The 24,396-nt window shown below is 49.9% G+C and overlaps 1 protein-coding gene across 1 annotated transcript in view; it reads right to left on the bottom strand.

Moving 5' to 3' along the window:
* LOC139265252 (LIM and senescent cell antigen-like-containing domain protein 2) overlaps nt 1-19,029 on the bottom strand; it is a 302,489-nt gene extending 283,460 nt beyond the window's left edge. Inside the window, exon 1 of the mRNA XM_070882190.1 lies at nt 18,968-19,029. Within this exon, the coding sequence (XP_070738291.1) occupies nt 18,968-18,978 (11 nt within the window). The 5' untranslated portion in view covers nt 18,979-19,029. The remainder of the gene's footprint in view (nt 1-18,967) is intronic.
* Nucleotides 19,030-24,396: the final 5,367 nt, after the last annotated feature.

The raw sequence follows: 24,396 nt of genomic DNA on the forward strand, positions 1-24,396 counted from the left end.
ATGAGTGAGCTCAGTGGATCTCATTCCTATAGTGCGTGAGTTCAGTTGGTCCCATTCCCAAAGTGAGTGCATTCAGCAGATCCCATACCTATAGTGAGTTCAGGGGATCCCATTCCTAAAGTGAGTGAGTTCAGTGGATCCAATTTCTACAGCAAGAGCATTCGGGTGCCCATTTCTACAGTGTGTTCAGAGGATCCCATTCCTACTGTGAAATCAGATGATCCCATTTCTGAAGTGTGTCCAGGGGATCCGATTTCAACATTGAGTTCAGAGTTCCATTCACAAAGTGATTTCAGAGTATCCATTCCTGCAATAAGCAGGTTCAGGGGATCCCATTCCCATAGTGGGTTCAGCGTATCCCATTCCTACAGTGAGTGAGTTCAGGGACCCCATTCCCACAGTGAGTGAGTTCAAGCCAAACCATTCATAGTGCTTTTTATGCAGCCCATTCCTACAGTGAGTTCAGTGGCTCCCTTTCCTGCAGCGAGTGAGTTCAGGGGAGCCCATTCCCACAGTGAGTGAGTTTTGTGGATCCCATTCCCAAACTCAGATCATGGAAATCCATTCCTACAATGAGTGAGTACAACTGATCCCATTCCTATAGTGATGTGTTCAGGGATCCCATTCCTACAGTGATGTCAGTGGATCCCATTTCTACAGTGAATTCCGTGGATCCAATTCCTACAATGAGTGACTTCAGGGGACCCCATTCCTAAAGTGAGTTCAGGAGATCCCATTCCCAGTGAGTATTGTGGATCACATTCCCAAAGTAAGTCCAGTGGGTCCCGTTCCTACAGTGAGGTCAGGAGATCCTATTTGCACAATGGGTTCAAGAGGTCCTGTTCCTGCAGTAAGTGGATTCAGTTGATCCCATTCACAACGTGACCTCAGGGGATCATATTCCTACATTGAGTGAGTTCAAGGGATACCATTCGTATTGTGAGCTTTATGCTGCCCATTCCTACGGTAATGTCAGTGGATCCCATGCATACAGTGACGTCAGTGGATCTCATTCCTACAGTGATGTCAGTGGATCCCATTCCTGCAGCGAGTGAGTTCAGGGGATCCTATTTCCAAAGTGAGTTCAGGGGAACCCATCCCTACAGTGAGTGAGTTCATGGGAACACATTCTGACAATAGGTTCAGGGGATCCCATTACTACAGTGAATTCACAGGATCCCATTCCCACAGTGAGTTAGTTCATGGGAACACAGTCCTACAGTAGGTTTGGGCGATCCCATTCTTACAGTGAATTCACGGGATCCCATTCCCACAGTGAGTTAGTTCATGGGAACCCAGTCCTACAGTGAATTCATGGGATCACATGCATGTAGTGAGTGAGTGAGTTCAGGGGATCTCATTCCCACAGTGGGTGTGTTCAGTGGATCCCATTCCTACAGTGAGTTCTGGAAATCCAATTCACACAATGGGTTCAGGAGGTCCCATTCCTGCAGTGAGTGGGCTCAGTTGATCCCATTCACAAAGTGATCGCAGGGGATCACACTTCTACATTGAGTGAGTTCAAGGGATATCATTCGTAAAGTGAGTTTTATGCATGCCCTTCCTACAGTGATGCCAGTGGATCCCATTCCTACAGTGATGTCAGTGGGTCCCATTCCTGCGGTGAGTTTAGTTGATCCCTTTTCTGCAATGAGTCTGTTCAGGGTAGCCCATTCCCAAGCTGAGTTCAAGGGACCCTATTCCCACAGTGAGTGCGTTTTGTGGATCCCATTCCCAAAGTGAATTCATGGGAACACATTCATACAATAAGCGAGTAAAACTGATCCCATTCCTACAGTGAGTAAGTTCAGGGATCCCATTCCTACAGTGATGTCAGTGGATCCCATTCATGCAGTGAATTCAGTAGATCCAATTCCTTCAGTGAATTTACAGGATCCCATTCCCACAGTGAGTTCAGGGGATCCCATTTTGACAATGGGAACGTTTAGGGGGTCCGATTCCAATAGTGAGTGCGCGCAGGGGATCCCATTTCACAGTGGGTGAATTAAGTGGATTCCATTCCCACAATGAATTCAGGGTATCCCATTCCTGCAGCAAATGGGTTCAGTGCATCCCATTCCTACAATGAGTCCAGAGATACCATTATCACAGTGGGTAAGTGCAGGGATACCATTCTCACAGTGGGGGAGTTCAGGGGATTTCATTCCTAGTGAGTGTATGCAGTGGATTCTTATTCCCACAGTGAGTGAGTTCAGGGCATCCTATTCCTACAGTGAGTTCAGGGGATCACTTTCTCAAAGTGAGTTCAGTGGATCCCATTCCTGCAGCAAGCTCTATGGATCTCATTCCTACAGTGAGTGAGTTCCAGGATCCCATTCCTTTAGGGAATTCAGGGATACCGTTTAAGGAGTGAGTTCAGGGGATCATATTCCTACAGTGGCCGAGTTCAATGGATCTTATTCCCACAGTGAGTGATGGAGATCCCATTACTTTTGAGTTCAGTGGATTCCATTTGCAAAGTGATTTCAGGGGACCTATTTCTACAATGAGAGTTTATGGGATCCCATTTCCACAGTGAGTGTAATGAATTCCATTTCAAAAGTATGTTCAGTGTATCCCATTGCTACAGTGAATGAGTTAAATGGATTCCATTCCAGTGAATTCAGGGTATCCCATTCCTTCAGCGAATGTGTTCAGTGAACACCATTCCTACAGTGAGTGAGTCCATGGATCTCATTCTCACAGTGGGTGAGTTCAGGGATCCCATTCCTACAGTGAGTAAGTACAGTGGATCCCATTCCTACAGTGAGCGAGTTGATGGATCTGATTCCCACAGTGGGTGTGTTCAGGGATCCCATTCCCACAGTGAGTAAGTACAGTGGATCCTATTCCTATTGTGTGTTCAGTGGATTCCATTCCTTCAGTGGATCCAATTATCAGTGTGTGAATTTAGGGGATCCGATTCTTACAGTGAGTTCAGGGGTCACATGCATTTGGTGAATTCAAGGGATCCCATTCGTGGAGTGAGTGAGTTAATGCGATCCTATCCCTATAGTGAGTGAGATCAGTGGATCCCATTGCCACAGTGAGTGAGTTCAGGGAACCCATTCCTACAGTAAGTGTGTTCAGTGGATCCTATTACTGCAGTGAATGAGTTGACAGAATCTCATTCCTACAGTGAGCGAGTGAGTTTGGGGGATCCCATTCCTACAGTGAGTGAATTGAATGGATCACACTCATACAGTGAACGTGTTCAGTGGATCCCATTCTGGTAGTGAATGAGTTGAGTGGATCCCGTTGCCACATGGAGTTCACAGGTACCCATTCCTACAGTTCAGTGGATTCCATTCCAGGAGAGTTCAGGGGTCCCAACGCACAGTGAGTTCAGGGGGCCCCATTCCTACAGTGAATAAACCCATGGGATCCCATTCCTGCAGTGAGTGAGCAATCAGTGGATCCCATTCCGACATGGAGTTCACAGGGGGCCATCCTCATACAGTGAGTTCACGGGATCTCATTTGCACAGAGTTCAGGGGTCCCAACGCACAGTGAGTTTAGTGGATCCCATTCCTACAATGAGTTCAAAGATCTAATTGATAGAATGAGTGAGTTCAAGGCATCCCATTCCCACGGTCAGTGAGTTCAGAGGACCCTATTCCCAATGTGAGTGAGTTCAAGGAATTGAATTCCCACAGTGAGCAAGTTCAGGGACCCCATTCACACAGTGATTTCAAGGGATCCCTTTCCTACAGCGTGTGAGTTGACAGAATCCAATTCCCACAGTGAGTGAGTTCAGAGGATCCTATTCCCAATGTGAGTGAGTTCAAGATATTATATTCCCACAGTGAGTGAGTTCAGGGACCCCATTCCTACAGTGAATGGGTTCAGGAGATCCCGTACCTGCAGTGAGTGAGTTCACGAGATCTCATTCCCAGAATGATTCGGTTCAGGGATCTCATTATCACAGTGAGTGAGCTCAGTGGATCCCATTCCTACAGTGAGTTCAGGGATCACATTCATACAATGAGTTCAGGGAATCCCATTTATACAGGAGAGTTCAGCGGGTCCCATTCATACAGTGAGTGAGTTCATGGGAACCGCTCCCACAGTGAGTTCAGTAGATCACATCCCCAAGGTGGGTTCAGGGGAACCCATTAAAAAATAGTGAGCGAATCAGGGGATCCAGTTCCCACAGTGAGTTCAGGGGATGCCATTCACAGTGAGCTCAGAGGGTTCCATTCCCAAAGTGAGTTCAGGGGATCCCATTCCAATAGTGTGTGCAGCGGATCCCATTCCCACAGTGGGTGAGTTCAGTGGATTCCATTCCTACAATGGATTCAGGGTATCCCATTCCTGCAGAGAATGGGTTCAGTGCATCCCATTCCTACAATGAGTCCAGGGATCTGAATCCCACAGTGGGTGAATTCAGAGATACAATTCCCACAGTGGGTGAGTTCAGGGGATCCCATTCCTACAGTGAGCTCAATGGATCCCATTCCTACAATAGTGAGTTTCCATATCCCATTCCTTTAAGGAATTCGGGGGGGTTCCTGTTCATGGAGTGAGTTCAGGGGATCCCATTCCTACAGTGGGTGAGTTCAGGGGATCTTATTCCCACAGTGAGTTCTGGGGATCCCATTTACAAAGTGATTTCAGGGGAGCCATTTCCACAATGAGAGAGTTTAGGGGATCCCGTTGCCACAGTGAATGTGTTCAGTGAATCCCATTCCTACAGTGAGTCCATGGATCTCATTCTCACAGCAGGTGAGTTCAGGGATCCCATTCCTACAGTGAGTAAGTACAGTGGATCCCATTCCTACAGTTAGTTCAGGAGACCCCCTTCCTGCAGTGAGTGAGTTGAGGGAATCACATTCCCACTGTGATTCAGTTCAGGGATCTCACTACCACAGTGAGTGAGCTCAGTGGATCTAATTCCCACAGTGAGTGAGTCCAGGGATCCTATTCTTGGTGAGTTCTGGGAATCCCATTTGCAACATATCAGGGAATCCATTTCTACAATGAGTGTGTTTAGGGGATCCCATTTCCACAGTGAATGAATTCAATGGATTCCATTCCCAAAGAATGTTCAGTGGGTCCCATTGTCACAGTGAGAGAGTTCAGTGGATTCCATTCCCACAGCAAATTCAGGGTATTGCATTCCTGCAGAAAATGGGTTCAGTGGATCCCAATCCTACAGTGAGTGAGGCCAGGGATCTGATTCGCACAGTGGGTGAGTTCAGGGAACCCCCTTCCTGCAGTGAGTGAGTTGAGGGGATCCCATTCCCACTGTGATTCAGTTCAGGGATCTCACTACCACAGCGATTGAGCTCAGTGGATCTAATTCCTACAATGAGTGAGCTCAGGGATCCCATTCTTAGTGAGTTCTGGAGCTCCTATTCCTATATTGTGTTCAGGGGATCCCACTTGCAAAGTGAGTTCAGTGGATCCAATTCCCACAGTGAGAGTGTTCAGGGATCACACTGCACAGTGGACGAGTTCAGTTGATCCCATTCCCACTGTTTGTTCAGGAGAGCCAATTGCTACAGTGAGTTCAGGGGATCTCATTCCTACAGTGAGTTCAGTGGCTCCCTTTCCTGCAGCAAGTGAGTTCAGGGGATCCCATTCCCACAGTGAGTGAGTTTTGTGGATCTCATTCCCAAAGTGAGATCATGGAGACCCATTCCTACAATGAGTGAGTACAACCGATCCCATTCCTATAGTAATGTGTTCAGGGATCCTATTCCTATAGTGATATCAGTGGATCCCATTCCTGCAATGAGTGACTTCAGGGGACCCCATTCCTAAAGTGAGTTTTATGCAGCCCATTTATACACTGAGTGAGTTCAGGGGATACCAGTTCTACAGTGAATTCACAGGATCCCATTCCTTCAGTGAATTTACATGATCCCATTCCCACAGTGAGTTCAGGGGACCCCATTTCGACAATGAGAAAGTTTAGGGGATCCGATTCCAATAGTGAGTGCAGGGGATTCCCATTACCACAGTGGGTGAATTCAGTGGATTCCATTCCCACAATGAATTCAGGGTATCCCATTCCTGCAGCAAATGGGTTCAGTGCATCCCATTCCTACAATGAGTCCAGGGATACCATTCCCACAGTAGGGGAGTCCAGGGTATTTCATTCCTAGTGAGTGTGTGCAGTGGATCCTTATTCCCACAGTTTGTCCGAGGATCCTATTCCTACAGTGAGTTCAGTGGATCCCATTCACGCAGCGAGCTCTATGGATCTCATTCAATGAGTGAGTTCCAGGATCCCATTCCTTTAGTGAATTCAGGGATACCGTTCATGGAGTGAGTGAGTTCAGAAGATCCCATTCCTACAGTGGGTGAGTTCAGGGGATCTTATTCCCACAGTGAGTTCTGGAGATCCCATTCTTTTTGAGTTCATGGGATCCCATTTGCAAAGTGATTTCAGTGGACCTATTTCTACAATGAGAGAGTTTAGGGGATCCCATTTCCACAGTGAGAGCAATGGATTCCATTCCCAAAGTATGTTCAGCGTATCCCATTGCTACAGTGAATGAGTTCAGTTGATTCCATTCCAGTGAATTCAGGATATCCCATTCCTTCAGCGAATGGGTTCAGTGAACACCATTCCTACAGTGAGTGAGTCCATGGATCTCATTCTCACAGTGGGTGAGTTCAGGGATCCCATTCCTACAGTTAGTAAGTACAGTGGTTCCCATTCCTACAGTGAGTGAGTCCATGGATCTGATTCCCACAGTTGGTGAGTTCAGGGATACCATCCCTACAGTAAGTAGAGTTGATCCCATTCCTGTGAGTTCAGTGGATCCCATTCCAGCAGTGAGTGCGTTCAGTGGATCCAAGTCTCGGTGAGTGAGTTCAGTGGATCCCATTCCTGCAGTGAGTTCAGGGGTCACATTCCTTTTGTGAATTCAAGGGATCCTGTTCATGGAGTGAATGAGTTAATGGGATCCTATTCCTACAGTTAGTGAGTTCAGTGGATCCCATTGCCACAGCAAGTGAGGTCAGGGAACCCATTCCCACAGTGAGTGAGTTCAGGGATCCCATTCCCACAGTTAGTGAGTTCAGGGAACCCATTCCCACAGTGAGTGAGTTCAGTGGATCCTATTACTACAGTGAGTGAGTTGACAGAATCTCATCCCTACAGTGAGCGAGTTAGTTCAGGGGATCCCATTCCTACAGTGAGTGAATTGAAGGGATCACATTCATACAATGAGTGTGTTCAGTGGATCCCATTTATACAGTGAATGAGTTAAGTGGATCCCGTGACCACATGGAGTTCACCGGTTCCCATTCCTACAGTAAGTTCAGTGGATTCCATTCCCGGAGAGTTCGGGGCTCCCAACGCACAGTGAGTTCAGAGGATCCTATTCCTACAGTGAGTGATCCCATGGGATCCCATTCCTACAGTGAGTGAACAATCAGTGGATTCCATTCCCACATGGTGTTCACAGGGGCCCATCCTCCTGCAGAGTGTTCAGGGGATCTCATTCGCAGAGAGCTCGGGGGTCCCAACGCACAGTGAGTTTAGTGGATCCCATTGCTACAATGAGTCCAAAGATCTAATTGATAGAGTGAGCGAGGTCAAGGCAACCCATTCCCACGGTAATGAGGTCAGAGAACCCTATTCCCAATGTGAGTGATTTCAAGGAATTGAATTCTCACAATGAGTGACTTCAGCAATCCCATTCTTGCAGTGAGCTCAGGGGATCCCATTCACACTGCGATTTCAAGAGATCCCTTTCCTACAGCGAGTGAGTTGACAGAATCCAATCCCCACAGTGAGTGAGTTCAGAGGAACCTATTCCCAACGTGAGTGAGTTCAAGGAATTGAATTCCCACAGTGAGTGAGTTCAGGGACCCAATTCCTACAGGGAGTGGGTTCAGTGGATCACATTCCTACAGTGAGTTCAGGGGGTCACATTCCTTTAGTCAATTCAAGGGATCCCATTCATAGAGTGAGTAAGTTCATGGGATCCCATTCCTACAGTGGGTGAGTTAGGGGTTCCTCTTCTTAGTGATTGTTCAGTGGATCCCATTCCTACAGTGAGTGAGTTTGGGTATCCCATTCCTACAGTAAGTACAGGGGATCCCATTCCTACAGTAAGTTCAGTGGACCCCATTCCTACAGTGAATTAAGGGGATCCCATTTCTAAAATGAGAGAGTTTAGGGGATCCGATTCCCAAAGTGGATGAGTTAAGGGATTCCATTCCTACAGAGGGTTGTGGGGTGCCCATTCCTACAGTGAGTGTGTTCAGTAGATCCCATTCCTGCAATGATTTCAGTGGATCTCATACACACAGTTAATTCAGGAGATTCCCTTCCTGCAGTGAGTGAGCTGACCGGATCTCATTCCCAGAATGATTCGGTTCAGGGATCTCATTACCACAGTAAGCGAGCTCAGTTGATCCCATTCCTACAGTGAGTTCGGGGATCACATTCATACAATGAGATCAGGGAATCCCATTTGTACAGGAGAATTCAGTGGATCCCATTCCTATAGTGAGTGAGTTCATTGGACTCCATTTCCACATTGGATTCAGCAGATCTCATTCATACAGTGAGTGAGTTCATGGGACCCACTTCCACAGTAAGTTCAGTGGATCATATCCCCAAGGTGGGTTCAGAGGAACCCATTCCAATAGTGAGCGAGTCAGGGGATCCCGCTCCCACAGTGAGTTCAGGGGATGCCATTCACGGTGAGTTCAGGGGATCCCATTCCAATAGTGAGTGTGTGCAGGGGATCCCATTCCCACAGTGGGTGAGTTCAGGGATCCCATTCCCACAGTGGGTGAGTTCAGGGATCCTATTCTCACAGTGGGTGAGTTCAGGGGATTTCATTCCTAGTGAGTGAGTACAGGGGATCCCATTCCCATAGTGAGCGAGTTCCAGGATCACATTCCTTTAGGGAATTCAGGGGGCCCCGTTCATGGAGTGAGTTCAGGGGATCCCATTCCTACATTGGGCGAGTTCAGGTGATTTTATTCCCAGTGAGTTCTGGGGATCCCATTTGCAAAGTGATTTCAGGGGACCCATTTCCACAATGAGAGAGTTTAGGGGACCCCTTTCCACAGTGAGTGAGTGCAATGGATTCCATTCCCAAAGTACATTCAGTGGATCCCATTGCCACAGTGAATGAGTTCAGTGGATTCCATTCCCAAAGTAAATTTAGGGTATCCCATTCCTTCAGCGAATGGGTTCAGTGAATCCCATTCCGACAGTGAGTCCATGGATCTCATTCTCGCAGTGGGTAAGTTCAGGGATCCCATTCCTACAGTTAGTTCAGGAGACCCGCTTCCTGCAATGAGTGAGTTCAAGAGATCCCATTCCCACTGTGATTCAGCTCAGAGATCTCGCTACCACAGTGAATGAGCTCAATGGATCTAATTCCTACAGTGAGTGAGCCCATCGATCTGATTCCCACAGTGGGTGAGTTCAGGGATAACATTCTTGGTGAGTTCAGGGAATCCCATTCCCACAGTGAGTTCTGGGGATCCCATTCCTACATTGAGTTCAGGGGGTCCCATTTGCAAAGTGATATCAGGGGACCCATTTCTACAATGAGTGTGTTTAGGTGCTCCCATTCCCACAGTGAGTCAGTTCAATGGATTCCATTCCCAAAGAATGTTCAGTGGATCCCATTGCCACAGTGAGAGAGTTCAGTGGATTCCATCCCCACAATGAATTCCGGGTGTTCCATTCCTGCAGCAAATGGGTTCAGTGGTCCCCATCCTACAGTGAGTGAGCCCAGGGATCTGATCCCCACAATGGGTGAGTTCGGGGAACGCCCTTCCTGCAGTGAGTGAGTTGAGGGGATCTCATTCCCACTGTGATTCTGTTCAGGGATCTCACTACCACAATGAGTGAGCTCAGTGGATCTAATTCCTACAGTGAGTGATTTCAGGGATCCAATTCTTAATGAGTTCTGGAGCTCCTATTCCTACATTGAGATCAGGGGATCCCATTTGCAAAGTGAGTTCAGTGGATCTAATTCCCACAGTGAGGATGTTCAGGGATCACATTGCACAGTGAGCGTGTTCAGTTGATCCCATTCCCAGTTTGTTCAGGAGAGCCAATTGCTACAGTGAGTTTGGAGATCTCATTCCTACAGTTAGTTCAGGAGATCCTCTTCCTGCAGTGAGTGGGTTCAGTGGATCCCATTACTACAGTGAGTGATTCAGGGGATCTCATTCCAACAATTAGTGAGTCAATGGACTCCAATTCCTACAGTGAGTTCTGTTGATCCCATTCCTACAGGTGAGTGAGTTTGGGTGATCCCATTCCGAGTGAGTGAGTCCAGGGGATCCCATTCCTACAGTGCGTGAGTTCACTTGGTCCCATTTCCAAAGTGAGTGCATTCAGCAGATCCCATTCCCCTAGTGAGTTCAGAGGATCCCATTCCTAAAATGAGTGAGTTCAATGAATCCAATTTCTAAAGCAAGAGCATTCAGAGAGACCATTTCTACATTGGGTTCAGAGGATCCCATTCCTACTGTGAATTCAGAGGATCCCATTCCTGAAGTGTGCCCAGGGGATCCGATTTCAACACTTGAGTTCAGAGTTCCATTTGCAAAGTGAGTTCAGGATATCCATTCCTACAAGAGCAGGTTCAGGGATTCCATTCCCATAGTGGGTTAGTGGATCCCATTTCTAGTGAGTGAGTTTGGTAGATCCTATTCCCAGTGAGTGAGTTCAAGCGATACCATTCATAGTGAATTTTATGCAGCCCATTCCTGCAGTGAGTTCAGTGGCTCCCTTTCCTGCAGCGAGTGAGTTCAGGGGAGCCCATTCCCACAGTGAGTGAGTTTTGTGGATCCCATTCCCAAAGTGAGATCATGGAAACCCATTCCTACAATGAGTACAACCAATCCCATTCCTATAGTGATGTGTTCAGGATCCCATTCCCACAGTGATGTCAGTGGATCCCATTCCTACAGTGAATTCCGTGGATCACATTCCTACAATGAGTGACTTCAGGGGACCCCATTCCTAAAGGGAGTTCAGGAGATCCCATTCCAAGTGAGTTTTGTGGATCACATTCCCAAAGTAAGTTCAGTGAGTCCCGCTCCTACAGTGAGGTCAGGAGATCCTATTCGCACAATGTGTTCAGGAGGTCCTGTTCCTGCAGTAAGTGAGTTCAGTTGATACCATTCACAAAGTGACCTCAGGGGATCACATTCCTACATTGAGTGAGTTCAAGGGATACCATTCGTACCATGATCTTTATGCTGCACATTCATACAGTAATGTCAGTGGATCCCGTCCATGCAGCGATGTCAGTAGATCTCATTCCGGCAGTGATATAAGTGGATCCCATTCCTGAAGTGAGCGAGTTCAGTGGATCCTATTCCCAAAGTGGGTTCAGGGGATCCCATTCCTGCAGTGATGTCAGTGGATCCCATTTCTATAACAAGTTTAGTGGATCCCATTTCTACAGTGGGTGAGTTCATGGGGACACATTCCTACAGTATGTTCAGGGGATCTCATTCCCACAGTGAGTTAGTTAATGGAAACCCATTCCTACAGTGAATTCATTGGATCACATTTATGTAGTGAGTGAGTGAGTTCAGGGGATCTCATTCCCACAGTGGGTATGTTCAGTGGATCCCATTCCTACAGTGAGTTCAGGAAATCCAATTCACACAATGGGGTCAGGAGGTCCCGTCCCTGCAGTAAGTGGGTTCAGTTGATCCAATTCTCAAAGTGATCACAGGGGATCCCATTCCTACAGTGGGTGAGTTCAGGGGGTATCATTTCTACAGTGAGTTCAGGGGATCTCATTTTGACAGAGTTTAGGGGATCCTATTTCCAGTGGATTCTCATGATATTTCATTCACACAGTGGGTGTGTGCAGTGGATCCCATTCCTACAGTGAGTGATTTCTGTGATCCCATTCTCACCGTGAGTTTTGTGGATCTCATTCTCAAAGTTCAGGGGATCCCATACCCACAGTGAATTTTATGCGATGTCAGTGGATCTCATTTCCACAGTGGGTTCAGTGGATCCCATTCCTATTGTGAGCTCGTTCAGGGGATCCCATTCCTTCGGTGAATTCACCGGATCCAAGTCCCAATGTGAGTTCATGGGATTTCATTCCCACAGTGGGTGGGTGCAGTGGATCCCATTTCTACAGTGAGTGAGCCTTGGGATTCTATTCCTACAATGAATTGAGGGGATCCAATTTTCAGTGGGTTCAAGGATCCAATTCCTATAGTGAGTTCAGGGGATCCCATTTCCAAAGTGACTTCAGGGGATCCCATTCCTACAGTGAGTTCAGGAGATCCAATTCACAAAATGGGTTCAGGAGGTCCTGTTCCTGCAGTAAGTTGGTCCAGTTGATCTCATTCACAAAGTGATCTCAGGGGATCACATTCCTACATTGAGTGAGTTCAAGGGATACCATTCGTACAGTGAGTTTTATGCAGCCCATTCCTACAGTGCTGTCAGTGGATCCCATTCATACAGCCATGGCAGTAGATCCCATTTATGTGGTGATCTCAGTGGATCCCATCCCTGTAGTTATGCCAGTGGATTCCATTCCTGTAGTGAGTTCAGTGAATCCCTTTCCTGCAGTGAGTGAGTTCAGGGGAGCCTATTCCCAAAGTGAGTTCGGAGAATCCCATTCCTACAATGAGTGAGTACAACCGAGCCCATTCCTATAGTGAGTTCAGGGATCCCATTCCTTCAGTGATATCAGTGGATCCCATTCCTGCAGTGAATTCAGTTGATCCATTCTTACAGTGAATTCAGTGGATCCCATTCATGTAGTGAATTCAGTGGATCCATTCTTAGTGAATTCAGTGGATCTATTCCTACAGTGAATTCAGTGGACCCCATTCCCACAGTGAGTTTTGTGGTAATTCGCAAAGTAAGTTCAGGGGATCCCATATCCAGTGAGTGAGTTCATAGAATCCCATTCCTACAGTGAGTTTTATGCAGCCCATTCCTACGCTGAGTGAGTTCAGGGGATCCCTTTTGTACAATGGGTTCAGGAGGTCCCATTCCTGCAGTGAGTGAGTTCAGCTGATCCCATTCACAAAGGTAGCACAGAGATCACATTCCCACAGTGAGTGAGTTCAGAGGACCCCATTCACACAATTAATTCAGGAGATCCCATTCACACAATGAGTTCAGGGGATCCCGTTCCTACAATGAGTTCAGGAGATTTATGCTGCCCATTCCTAGTGATGTCATTGGATCCCATTCCTAGTCAATTCAGTGGATCCCATTCCTACAGCGAATTCAGTGGATCCCATTGCTGTGGTGCGTGACTTCAGGGGATACCATTCCCACAGTGAGTGACTTCAGGGGGATCCCATTCCCACAGTGAGTGAATTTTGTGGATCATATTCCCAAAGTAAGTTCATGGGAACCCATTCCTACAGTGTATTCAGTGGATCCCATTCATTCAGTGATTTTGGGGGATCCCATTCCCACAATGAGCAAGTTCAGTGGATCCCATTCCAACAAATTGGGTTCAGGGGATCCCACTCCAACAGTGAGTGTGTTGAGTAGAACCCATTCTCAAAGGGAGTTCATGGAATCCCGTTCGCACAATGAGTTCATGTGATCCCATTTCTATAGTGAGTGGGTTCAGACGATCCAATTCTCAAAATGAGCGAGTTCAGTGGATCCCATTCCAGCAAATTTGGGTTCAGGGGATCCTGCTCCAACGGTGAGCGAGTTCAGTAGAACACATTCCCACAGTGTGTGAGTTCAGTGGATTCCATCCCTGCTGTAAGTTCACTGGATCCAATTCCTACAATGTGACTTCAGGGGATCTGCTTCCCCAAGTGAGTTCAGGGGATCCCATTCCTACAATGCATTCAGGGGATCTGCCATTCATAGTGAGTGAGTTCAGGGATCCTTTTCCTAAAGCGAGTTCAGTGGATCCCATTCCCACAGTGATTTCAGGGATCCCATTCCCACGGTGAGTGAGTTCAGTGGATCCCATCCCTGCAGTGTGTGTATTCAGGGGATTCCATTCCCACAGTGAGTTCAGGGGTCGCATCCCCCGGTAGACGGAGAGAAGTTCTCAGAGAGATCTGTTTCGCTGGGGTACAAATTATATTCTGTAATTGGAATCATCAATGCAGCATGCTCAATCCCCTCCAAACCTCCCCCCCCGCCACTGTAGTCCCGACTCTCACTGGCTTCTCATCCTTTTTTTTGCCAGAACACAGGCATTGAGTGGCAGCAGACTATTCGACCACAGGGTGCATTACAGCCCGATCCTGTTGCCACCTGACACGCACACACACACACGCGCAGTTTCAGCAGGTTTGACTGGAATACAACCAGGAGAGGAGCCTGCGGCCTGGCCTGTCCTCCCTTGGCCAGAGGCCAGGTCTCGCCCCCTGACTGAGAGCAGCAGCCCGAGCGTGCCCCAGGTGCTAAATGTACACACCAGGCCTGGGGGGGTGCGTACACGCTTTCCGGGCTATGTAGCATTGATTGTAATCCCTCCCCTCCCCCCTCCTCTTCCCCACTAATTCCACGTCTCAGGTTTGCTGATCTGGGCTATTCCTGATTTAGGATTGATCCACCAATAAGGCAGCAGCACGAAGAGCGGCCCTTTGCAAACCTCCGGGCAACCAAATTCAAAACAGGCCGAGCGAGCGAGACAGAGATGTCAGCGTCAATCGGACTGAGCTGGCCGTGGCTCGAGCGGTCATGTGGCCTGGGGCTGGTGGTTGCCCGCCGGCCCCAGTTTAGACACCTCTGCCGTCGGAGGAGCAAGGACCCAGTAATTAATTCACTGCCTTTGCATTCGAAGGAAAAATATCAGCAAATTGCAGGAGGGGATGGAGACTGAATGTGCGAGGAGCGAGACCGGGAGAAACCGCCTCTCTTTTATTGTGCCCTCGATGCTGCTCACAACTCGAGCAAGCCGGCCCTTTCCTGTTCTGTCGGGGAAGCTTTCTTTGCCCTTTTACAAACTCTGTGGGGTGCCAAGAGACAACACCTACCCTGGTCTCGGTGTCGAGGGCTCGCCGCGGACCTGCCATGGCTCCAGCCCTCCGCTGGGGCGCTCATAGCGCCGCCGGTACAGCTGAGAGGTAGCCAGTTCCCGAAGCCTCACGCCGGCCATGGCTAGCTGGGACGCACCGCGCCGGTTCAATGAGGGGAATGGGTGGGACTGGAAGTACAATGGGAAGGGGGCCCCGGCCGGCATCTCCTGCTGCACTCGGGCACAGAGACAGGCTTCCTGCTCAGTTCCTCTCACAGGTCAGGCGCTGTGGGCCTTCCCAGGGCAACTTACACATCCACAGCAAATCCACACGCACTCTCCAGCTCTCCGACTGCACGGGAGCCCCTCCCCTCAACTCAGCCCAGCCTAACTTCAGCAATGGGGCATAACAGCAAAGCTTTAAAAAGCTGTGAACTTGAGTACAAGTACTGCCTGCAGCTTTCCAGCATCCTCTCAGCAACTTCCTAGCAGGAACGACATAATCCCTGGGGTCAGGCATAGGCTGTTGGGGGAGGAGAGTCCCAATTAAAGTGTCAGCTGTGGCTCAGTGGGCAGCACACTCGCCTCTGAGTCAGAAGGTTGTGGGTTCAAGTCCCACTCCAGGAACTTGAGCGCATAAATCTAGGCTGACAGCCCACTGCAGTGCTGAGGGAGTGCTGCACTGTTGGAGGTGTCGTCTTTCAGATAAGACATTAAACCGAGGCCCTGTCTGCTCTCTCAGGTGGATGTAAAAGATCCTATGGCACTATTTCGAAGAAGAGCAGGGGAGGTATACCTGGTGTCCTGGGGCCAATATTTATCCATCAACATAACAAAAACAGATTATCTGGTGATTATCACATTGCTGTTTGTGGGAGCTTGCTGTGCGCAAATTGGCTGCCGTGTTTTCCACTTACAACAGTGACTACACTCCAAAAGTACTGGATTGGCTGTAAAGTGTTTGAGACATCCGATGGCCATGAAAGGCACTATATAAATGCAAGTCTTTTTTTCTATTGAAGAACAGGCAGAGGAACCTGGGGAGGATAGTGGGATATCCTAATGGTCCAGTGCACGGGCTCAGTCCTGTCCAGCCGGGAGCCCCAGTCTGTTCGACCCATTCCCACTGTTAGGCCAAAGAGGCCTAGGATCGGGACATCGCCTCAGATTTCCTTCCCAGCTTTTACCCTACAAGTTGTGTCTCCGAGTGCTTGACTCCTGCTCGGACACAGTTCGATGGGATGGTCAGCCACAGAGTAATCACCTGTGTGGCCATTCTGCTCGTTTCAGACTTTGGACCACGGAGGGCCTCACCCAATGTCCACAATCCAGCCAAGCAATTCAATGGCAACAGCAGTGGGGCACTCTGCCTGGTCTCTGCCCCTGCGCGGCAGGAAATCCCACCCACACCCAAGATCACTAACTCAGCATAAACTGACCAACAACCCTGGGGCAGGCAGAAAATGGTACAAAAACCAGGCAATACCACGGCTACATGAAACATTCACTCCCCAGCACTGTAACACTCTGACACCCTCACTCCCCATCACTGCCTCACTCGCCATCACTGCCTCACTCCCCATCACTGCGACACCCTCACTCGCCATCACTGCCTCACTCGCCATCACTGCCTCACTCCCCATCACTGCCTCACTCCCCATCACTGCCTCACTCCCCATCATTGCGACACCCTCACTCGCCATCACTGCCTCACTCCCCATCACTGCCTCACTCCCCATCACTGCCTCACTCGCCATCACTGCGACACCCTCACTCGCCATCACTGCCTCACTCCCCATCACTGCGACACCCTCATCGCCATCACTGCCTCACTCCCCATCACTGCGACACCCTCATCGCCATCACTGCCTCACTCGCCATCACTGCCTCACTCCCCATCACTGCGACACCCTCACTCGCCATCACTGCCTCACTCCCCATCACTGCGACACCCTCACTCGCCATCACTGCCTCACTCCCCATCACTGCGACACCCTCATCGCCATCACTGCCTCACTCCCCATCACTGCGACACCCTCATCGCCATCACTGCCTCACTCCCCATCACTGCAACACCCTCACTCCCCATCACTGCGACACCCTCATCGCCATCACTGCCTCACTCCCCATCACTGCGACACTCTGACACCAACACCCCATCACTGTAACTTTCTCAAACACACACAAACACCCCACATCCTGTCTGAATCTCTTTCTCTCCTCACACCGTCACACTCTAATCCCCCACACTCCCTCCCCGCACATCGTCTCTCTCTCTCTCCTCCCACACCGTCTCACTCTCTCTCTTTCCACACACCGTCTCTTTCTCTCTCTCTCCCCTCCACACCCTGTCTGTCTGACTCTCTCTCCCTCCCTACACACCCCGTCTCTCTCGCTAACCCTCCCCCCACACCGTCTCACTCCCTCTCTACGCCATCTCACTCCCTCTCTCCCTCCCTCCCCACGCTGTCTCCCTCCCTCCCCACACCGTCTCACTCCCTCTCTCCCCACACCATCTCACTCCCTCTCCACACCGTCTCACTCCCTCTCTGCCCACGCCCTATCTCTCTCTCTCTCTCCTCACACACACCCTCTCTCTCGCTCCCTCACACCCTGTCTCTCTCTCTCTCTCTCCCCCACACCCTGTCACTCTCTTTTTTTCCACACGCTGTCACAGCCTCTCTCTTCCCCCACCCCCCCGCCCCCACACCCTGTCACTCTCTCCCTCTCCCCCACACCCTGTCTCTCTCTCTCTCCCCCACAGCCTGTCACTCATCTCTTTCCCCCTACATCCTGTCACTCATCTCTTTCCCCCTACATCCTGTCACTCTCTCTCCCCACCACACCCTGTCACTCACTCTCTCTCTCTCTTTCTCACACACGCTGTCTCTCTCTCTCTCTTCCCCCCCCCCGCCCCCACACCCTGTCTCACTCACACATCTCTTTCCCCCCACATCCTGTCACTCTCTCTCCCCACTACACCGTCACTCTCTCCCCACCCCACCCCCCACACACCCTATCACTCACTCTCTCTCCCCCACACCCTGTCACTCTCTCTCTCTCTCCCACACCCTGTCACTCTCTCTCTCCCACACCCTGTCACTCTCTCTCTCCCACACCCTGTCACTCTCTCTCTCTCTCTCCCACACCGTCTCTCTCTCTCTCCCACACCCTGTCACTCTCTCTCTCTCTCTCTCTCTCTCTCTCCCCCACACCCTGTCACTCTCTCTCTCCCCCCCACACCCTCTCTCTCTCTCTCCCCCACACCCTGTCTCTCTCTCTCCCCCATACCCTGTCACTCTCTCTCCCCCATACCCTGTCACTCTCTCTCTCTCCCCCCCACACCCTGTCACTCTCTCCCCCCCACACCCTGTCACTCTCTCTCTCTCTCTCTCCCCCACACTCTGTCACTCTCTCTCTCTCCCCCACACTCTGTCACTCTCTCTCTCTCTCTCTCTCTCTCCCCCACACCCTGTCACTTTCTCTCTCTCTCTCCCCCCCCACACCCTGTCACTCTCTCTCTCCCTCTCTCCCCCACACCGCCACTCTCTCTCTCTCTCTCTCTCCCCCACACCCTGTCACTCTCTCTCTCTCTCACCCCCACTCCCTGTCACTCTCTCTCTCACCCCTACACCCTGTCGGTCTCTCTCCCTCCCCCCCACACCCTGTCGGTCACTCTCTCTCCCACACCCACAGCCTGTCACTCTCTCTCTCCTCTCTTTCCCACACCCTGTCACTCTCTCTCTCTCCCACACCCTGTCACTCCCTCTCTCTCCCCCACACCCTGTCAATCTCCCCGTCCCCCCACTTCTACTTGTCTCTCTCCCCCACCCAACCCCACTACTTGTCTCTCCCCCCATTCTGTCTCTCACCCACATCCCTGTCTCATTCTCTCTCATACCCCATACCCTGTCTCTAACAGCTCCTGCTCTCCCTCACCTCACAGCCTCTCTGCCTGAGATCTCCCTCCCAGGGCCACCGCCCCGAGCCCTAAATGTGTTCCCTGACCAGAGTGGGGTGAAAGCCCCTGGGCAGGACCCGCTCCTCACCTTCCCGTCATGGTCCTCCCGGCCGGCCCGCTCTCCCGCCGATGGAAATGGCGAGGTGTCTGCAAATCTGGAGACTGAGTTTTCAACCCAAAAAAGGCGAGCGCTCGACTTTTGGCAACATCACGGGACGGCTCGCCGAGAGGAGATTTGCAACTATTCACATCTCATAAACAGCCCGGGTCCTTGAGCCAGATTCTCAGATTATAATCAGCGCCTTAAAGAGACCGTCTCCCTCTCCTGAGATCTCCACACTCAGAGTCACAGAAAGGCTCAGAACCAACTGCTCCATCTAGCATTGGCGAGTTTAGTGCTCTAATCGGGGAAACACGACTCGCACATTGCCGTGACCATCTCAGAGCAATAAAGGGACAAGGGCGCCTGTTAAATCAACTTGAATTTATATAGTGCCTTTCACGACCACCGGACGTCTCAAAGCGCTTTACAGCCAATGAAGTACTTTTGGAGTGTAGTCACTGTTGTAATGTGGGAAACGCAGCAGCCAATTTGCGCACAGCAAGCTCCCACACACAGCAATGTGATAATGACCAGATAATGTTTTTTTTGTTATTTTGATTAAGGGACACTGGGGAGAACTCCCCTGCTCTTCTTCGAAATAGTGCCATGGGATCTTTTACGTCCTCCAGGGAGAGCAGAAGGAGCCTCAGTTTTAACGCCTTTAACTCAGTGAAACGTCCCAAGGTATTTCACAGGAGTATTATGAGATTAAAAATTTGACACCCAGCCACATAAGGAGAAATTAGCTCAGGTGACCAAAAGCTTGATCAAAGAGGTGGGTTTTAAGAAGCGTTTGAAGGAGGCAAGAGAGGTAGAGAGGTGGAGAGGTTTAGGGAGGGAGTTCCAGAGCTTGGGGTCTAGGCAACAGAAGGCACGGCCACCAATGGTTGAGCGATTATAATCAGGAATGCTCAGGAGGGCAGAATAAGAGGAGCGCAGAGATCTCGGGGGACGTGGGGGGGGGGGGCGATGTGGGGCTGGAGGAGATTACAGAGATGGGGAGGGGCGAGGCTGTGGAGGGATTTGAAAATAAGGATGAGAATTTTGAAATCGAGGTGGAATCTGCTCTGAACTCAACCATGCTAGAGTTGGCCTCAGCAACTCTGGGCTAGGGAAATATAGATCAGCCCTGGGTTCCCCCTTTGGGTCTCATTCAGCAAGCCCAACCCATAATATGAACATCAGATGAGGACAGAGTTGGGCTCTGCTGTGATGCTCCTCATGGTCGCATGACTTGCTCCACCTCAGTCAGGGTCATTGGGCTGAGGTCATGCTGGGAGCCACTGCTGAATCTTGCAGGAACTTATGAATCAACACTTTCCACAGGCGAGTGACAATTGGCAGAAAAGAGCGGTGGGATATTGCCCATAACGCGCCACATCTGGGTCCCCTTTCAGAGGACTCCTACTCTTGTATTTGGAGGATGCTGTGCAGGCAGCACTAGCCCATCTTGCTGCTGAGAGGAGGTGGGGTGGCTAATACTGTGCCACTCTATCAGTGGAAGTGGCACTGGATACAGACTCACAACTCTCCTACACTGGCCAATACTACTTGAGCTGGTCCCAATGCTCGCTGCTCCTTATAATGGAAATCAAATGGGCTCAGATCCACAATTGGTTGTTCCTCATCTTGAAAGATCTTACAGAAACATTGGAACAGGACTAGGCCATTCAGCCCCTCGAGCCTTTTCCACCATTCAGTTAGATCTTGGCTGGTGTGTACCTCAATTCCATTTACCTGCCTTTGCTCCACATCGCTCGATATTCTTACCCAACCAAGATCTGGCGTTCAAAATTTCAATTGACCCACAGGCTTTGGAGAAAGAATTCCTAATTTCCAATCCCCTTTTCAGTGAAGAAGTGCTTCCTGATTTCACCCCTATATTTTATTTGAGTAGGGATAATTTAGTTCCCTGGGAGGGGAGATGGTCTTTCCCATTGAGCAGATTGGTTATTCAGAAGTGTGGAGGAATCATGGTTTAAAGAGGGATATTCTTGCATTGGAGGCAGTTCACAGAAGGTTCACGAGGTTAATTCCTGAGATGAGGGGGTTGACATATGAATAAAGTTTGAGTAGGTTGGGCCTATCCTCCAGTGTCATGCCTGTGCGTGAGTTCTTTTAACGTGGGGTGGCCACTGCACACCGACAACTACACGGGCTTAGCTGAGTAAGGTCTTGGTCCAGTGGCAAGGGGGTCCAAGACGACTGTAAACCAGGCACTGCTTTATGACCTAATTGCCTATGGCGAGATGTTGGCCGCAAGCTCGGCACCGAGCAGCGCCCTTGATGGTAGGTGGCCCGAGGCTTGGTTGCAGGCAGGCATTCGGAAGGTCAGCTGTCTGCTGGAGTTCCAAGGGATGTTTTAAAAGTTTTTTCCAAAGTTATTTAAAAGTTTCTCCAGAGGTTTCAAAGGAGAAAGTCTCCAAGTTGTTTAAAAGTTTTCCCATTTGTTGAAAAAGTTACTCAGGTTGATTAAAAGTTTAAAAATAGATTAAAAAGCCGGTTAAATGCTGGCCCCGAGTCGGTAATGCCCTGAGGTCGGTAAGCCGGGAGGTCGGCGAGTCGGTAATGCCCTGAGGTCGGCGAGTCGGGAGGTCGGCGATTCGGTAATGCCCTGAGGTCGGCGAGTCGGGAGGTCGGCGAGTCGGTAATGCCCTGAGGTCGGCGAGTCGGGAGGTCGGCGATTCGGTAATGCCCTGAGGTCGGCGAGTCGGGAGGTCGGCGAGTCGGTAATGCCCTGAGGTCGGCGAGTCGGGAGGTCGGCGAGTCGGTAATGCCCTGAGGTCGGCGAGTCGGTAATGCCCTGAGGTCGGCGAGTCGGTAATGCCCTGAGGTCGGTAAGCCGGGAGGTCGGCGTGTCGCTAAGGCCCTGAAGTCGGCGAGTTGGTGAGTCGGGAGTTCGGACTTGCTCGCCCGTAGCCCTGACCGAACGGCTTGCCGGTGCGTGCTGCTTGCCGGTCCAGTGCGCCACAGTCATCAGTGCGTACACCCCAATATTCGATGCAACAGCTGAGACTAAAGAGGGTTTTTATTCCAACCTCGAGACATCCCTGTCCTGCGCCCCCGTGGGCGACAAACTGATCCTCCTAGATGACTTCAATGCCAGGGTCGGCAAAGACACAGCCCTCTGGGGAGGCGTAATTGGGAGAGAAGGGATAGGGAAAACCAACTCCAGCGGTACCCTACTTCTGACAAAATGTCTAGAACATGAACTCCTCATCACCAACACCCTATTCCACCAGAGGGACAAATACAAGGCATCGTGGCAACACCCTCGCTCCAAACACTGGCACTTGCTCAACTGTGTCATCGTCCGTGCCAGGGATCGCAAGGATGTGCGCATCACCCGCGCCATGACAGGAGTTGACCACTGTTGGACGGACCACCACCTAATCCGATCCATCATCGACATTAACATAGCCCCAAAGCAGAGGGGACAGCAGAAGCAGTGCCGCAAAAAAGTCAATGCCGGGGCATTAAAGACCCAGCTAAGAGAGCCCTATTCAGCCAGCGCCTCACAGCTAACCTGGTGTGCCTTGATGACCCTGAGATGCTGAATGCCCACAACACTTGGTCTGCCCTCCAGGCCTTCATAACCAATGCCTGTAAAGAGACACTTGGTCACTCAACCAGAAAACACCAGGACTGGTTTGATGAAAATGATCAGGATATCCAAGAACTAATAGATCGCAAGCGCAGAGCATTTCTGAGCCTCAAGTAACAACCCAACTCGGAGCAGCAAAGCAACATTACAGGCGGCTCAAGGCTGAGGTCCAACAAAAAAACCGGGACCTTAAGAACAGGTGGTGGATGGAGAAAGCACAGGAGATACAATAACTGGCCGACAGCCATGATATGCAAGGATTCTTCATCGCAGTCAAGGCCACCTACAGTCCAAACACCCAAGGCCCCATCCCGCTGCTGGCCAAGAACGGGGAAACACTCATTAAGGACACCGAGGCAGTCAGGGCCCGCTGGAAGAAGCACTTCGAAGACCTCCTCAATTGAGACTCTGCCTTTGACTCGAGTATTCTCAATTCCATCCCGCAGCATGCGACCCGTCACCACCTCAGTGAAACCCCAACATTGCAAGTGGTAGGAAAAGCCATAAAACAGCTCAAGAATAACAAGGCTACGGGAGCGGATGGAATCCCAGCTGAGGCGCTAAATTATGGCAGAGAGACGCTGTTGGCGCAGATACATGACCTCATCTCTCTCATCTGGAGGGAGAGAACATGCCGGGAGATCTCAGAGATGTAGTGATCGTGACCATCTTTAAAAAAGGGGACAAGTCCGACTGTGGCAACTACAGGGGAATCTCCCTGCTATCAACCACTAGGAAAGTTGTCGCTAGAGTTAACATAAGAACATAAGAAATAGGAACAGGAGTAGGCCATATGGCCCCTCGAGCCTGCTCCGCCATTCAATAAGATCATGGCTGATCTGATCATGGACTCAGCTCTTCCCTGCCCGCTCCCCATAACCCTTTATCCCTTATCGTTTAAGAAACTGTCTATTTCTGTCTTAAATTTATTCAATGTCCCAGCTTCCACAGCTCTCTGAGGCAGCAAATTCCACAGATTTACAGAAGAAATTTCTCCTCATCTCTGTTTTAAATGGGTGGCCCCTTATTCTAAGATCATGTCCTCTAGTTCTAGTCTCCACTATCAGTGGAAACATCCTCCCTGCATCCAACTTGGCAAGCACCCTCATAATCTTATACATTTCGATAAGATCACCTCTCATTCTTCTGAATTCCATTGAGTAGAGGCCCAACCTACTCAACCTTTCCTCATAAGCCAATCTCCTCATCCCCGGAATCAACCTAGTGAACCTTCTCTGAACTGCCTCCAAAGCAAGTATATCCTTTCGTAAATATGGAAACAAAAACTGCACGCAGTATTCCAGGTGTGGCCTCACCAATACCTTATGTAGCTGTAGCAAGACTTCCCTGCTTTTATACTCCATTCTCTCTGCATTGGCCTTCCTGATCACTTGCTGTACCTGCATACTATCCTTTTGTGTTTCATGCACAAGTACCCCCAGGTCTCGCTGTACTGCGGCACTTTGCAATCTTTCTGCATTTAAATATTAACTTGCTCTTTGATTTTTTTTCTGCCAAAATGCATGACCTCACACTTTCCAACATTATACTCCATCTGCCAAATTTTTGCCCACTCAGTTAGCCTAGGTCCATTTGCAGATTTTGTGTGTCCTCCTCATACATTGCTTTTCCTCCCATCTTTGTATTGTCAGCAAACGTTACACTCAGTCCTTTCTTCCAAGTCGTTAATATAGATTGTAAATAGTTAGGAAAGTTCTCCTCAACCGTCTTCTCCCTGTGGCCGAGGAGCTCCTCCCGGAGTTACAGTGCGGATTTCGTCTCTTACGGGACACAACGAACATGATCTTTG

The sequence above is a fragment of the Pristiophorus japonicus genome, chromosome 6 (genome assembly GCF_044704955.1).
Source record: "Pristiophorus japonicus isolate sPriJap1 chromosome 6, sPriJap1.hap1, whole genome shotgun sequence".
Classification (NCBI taxonomy): domain Eukaryota; kingdom Metazoa; phylum Chordata; class Chondrichthyes; family Pristiophoridae; genus Pristiophorus; species Pristiophorus japonicus.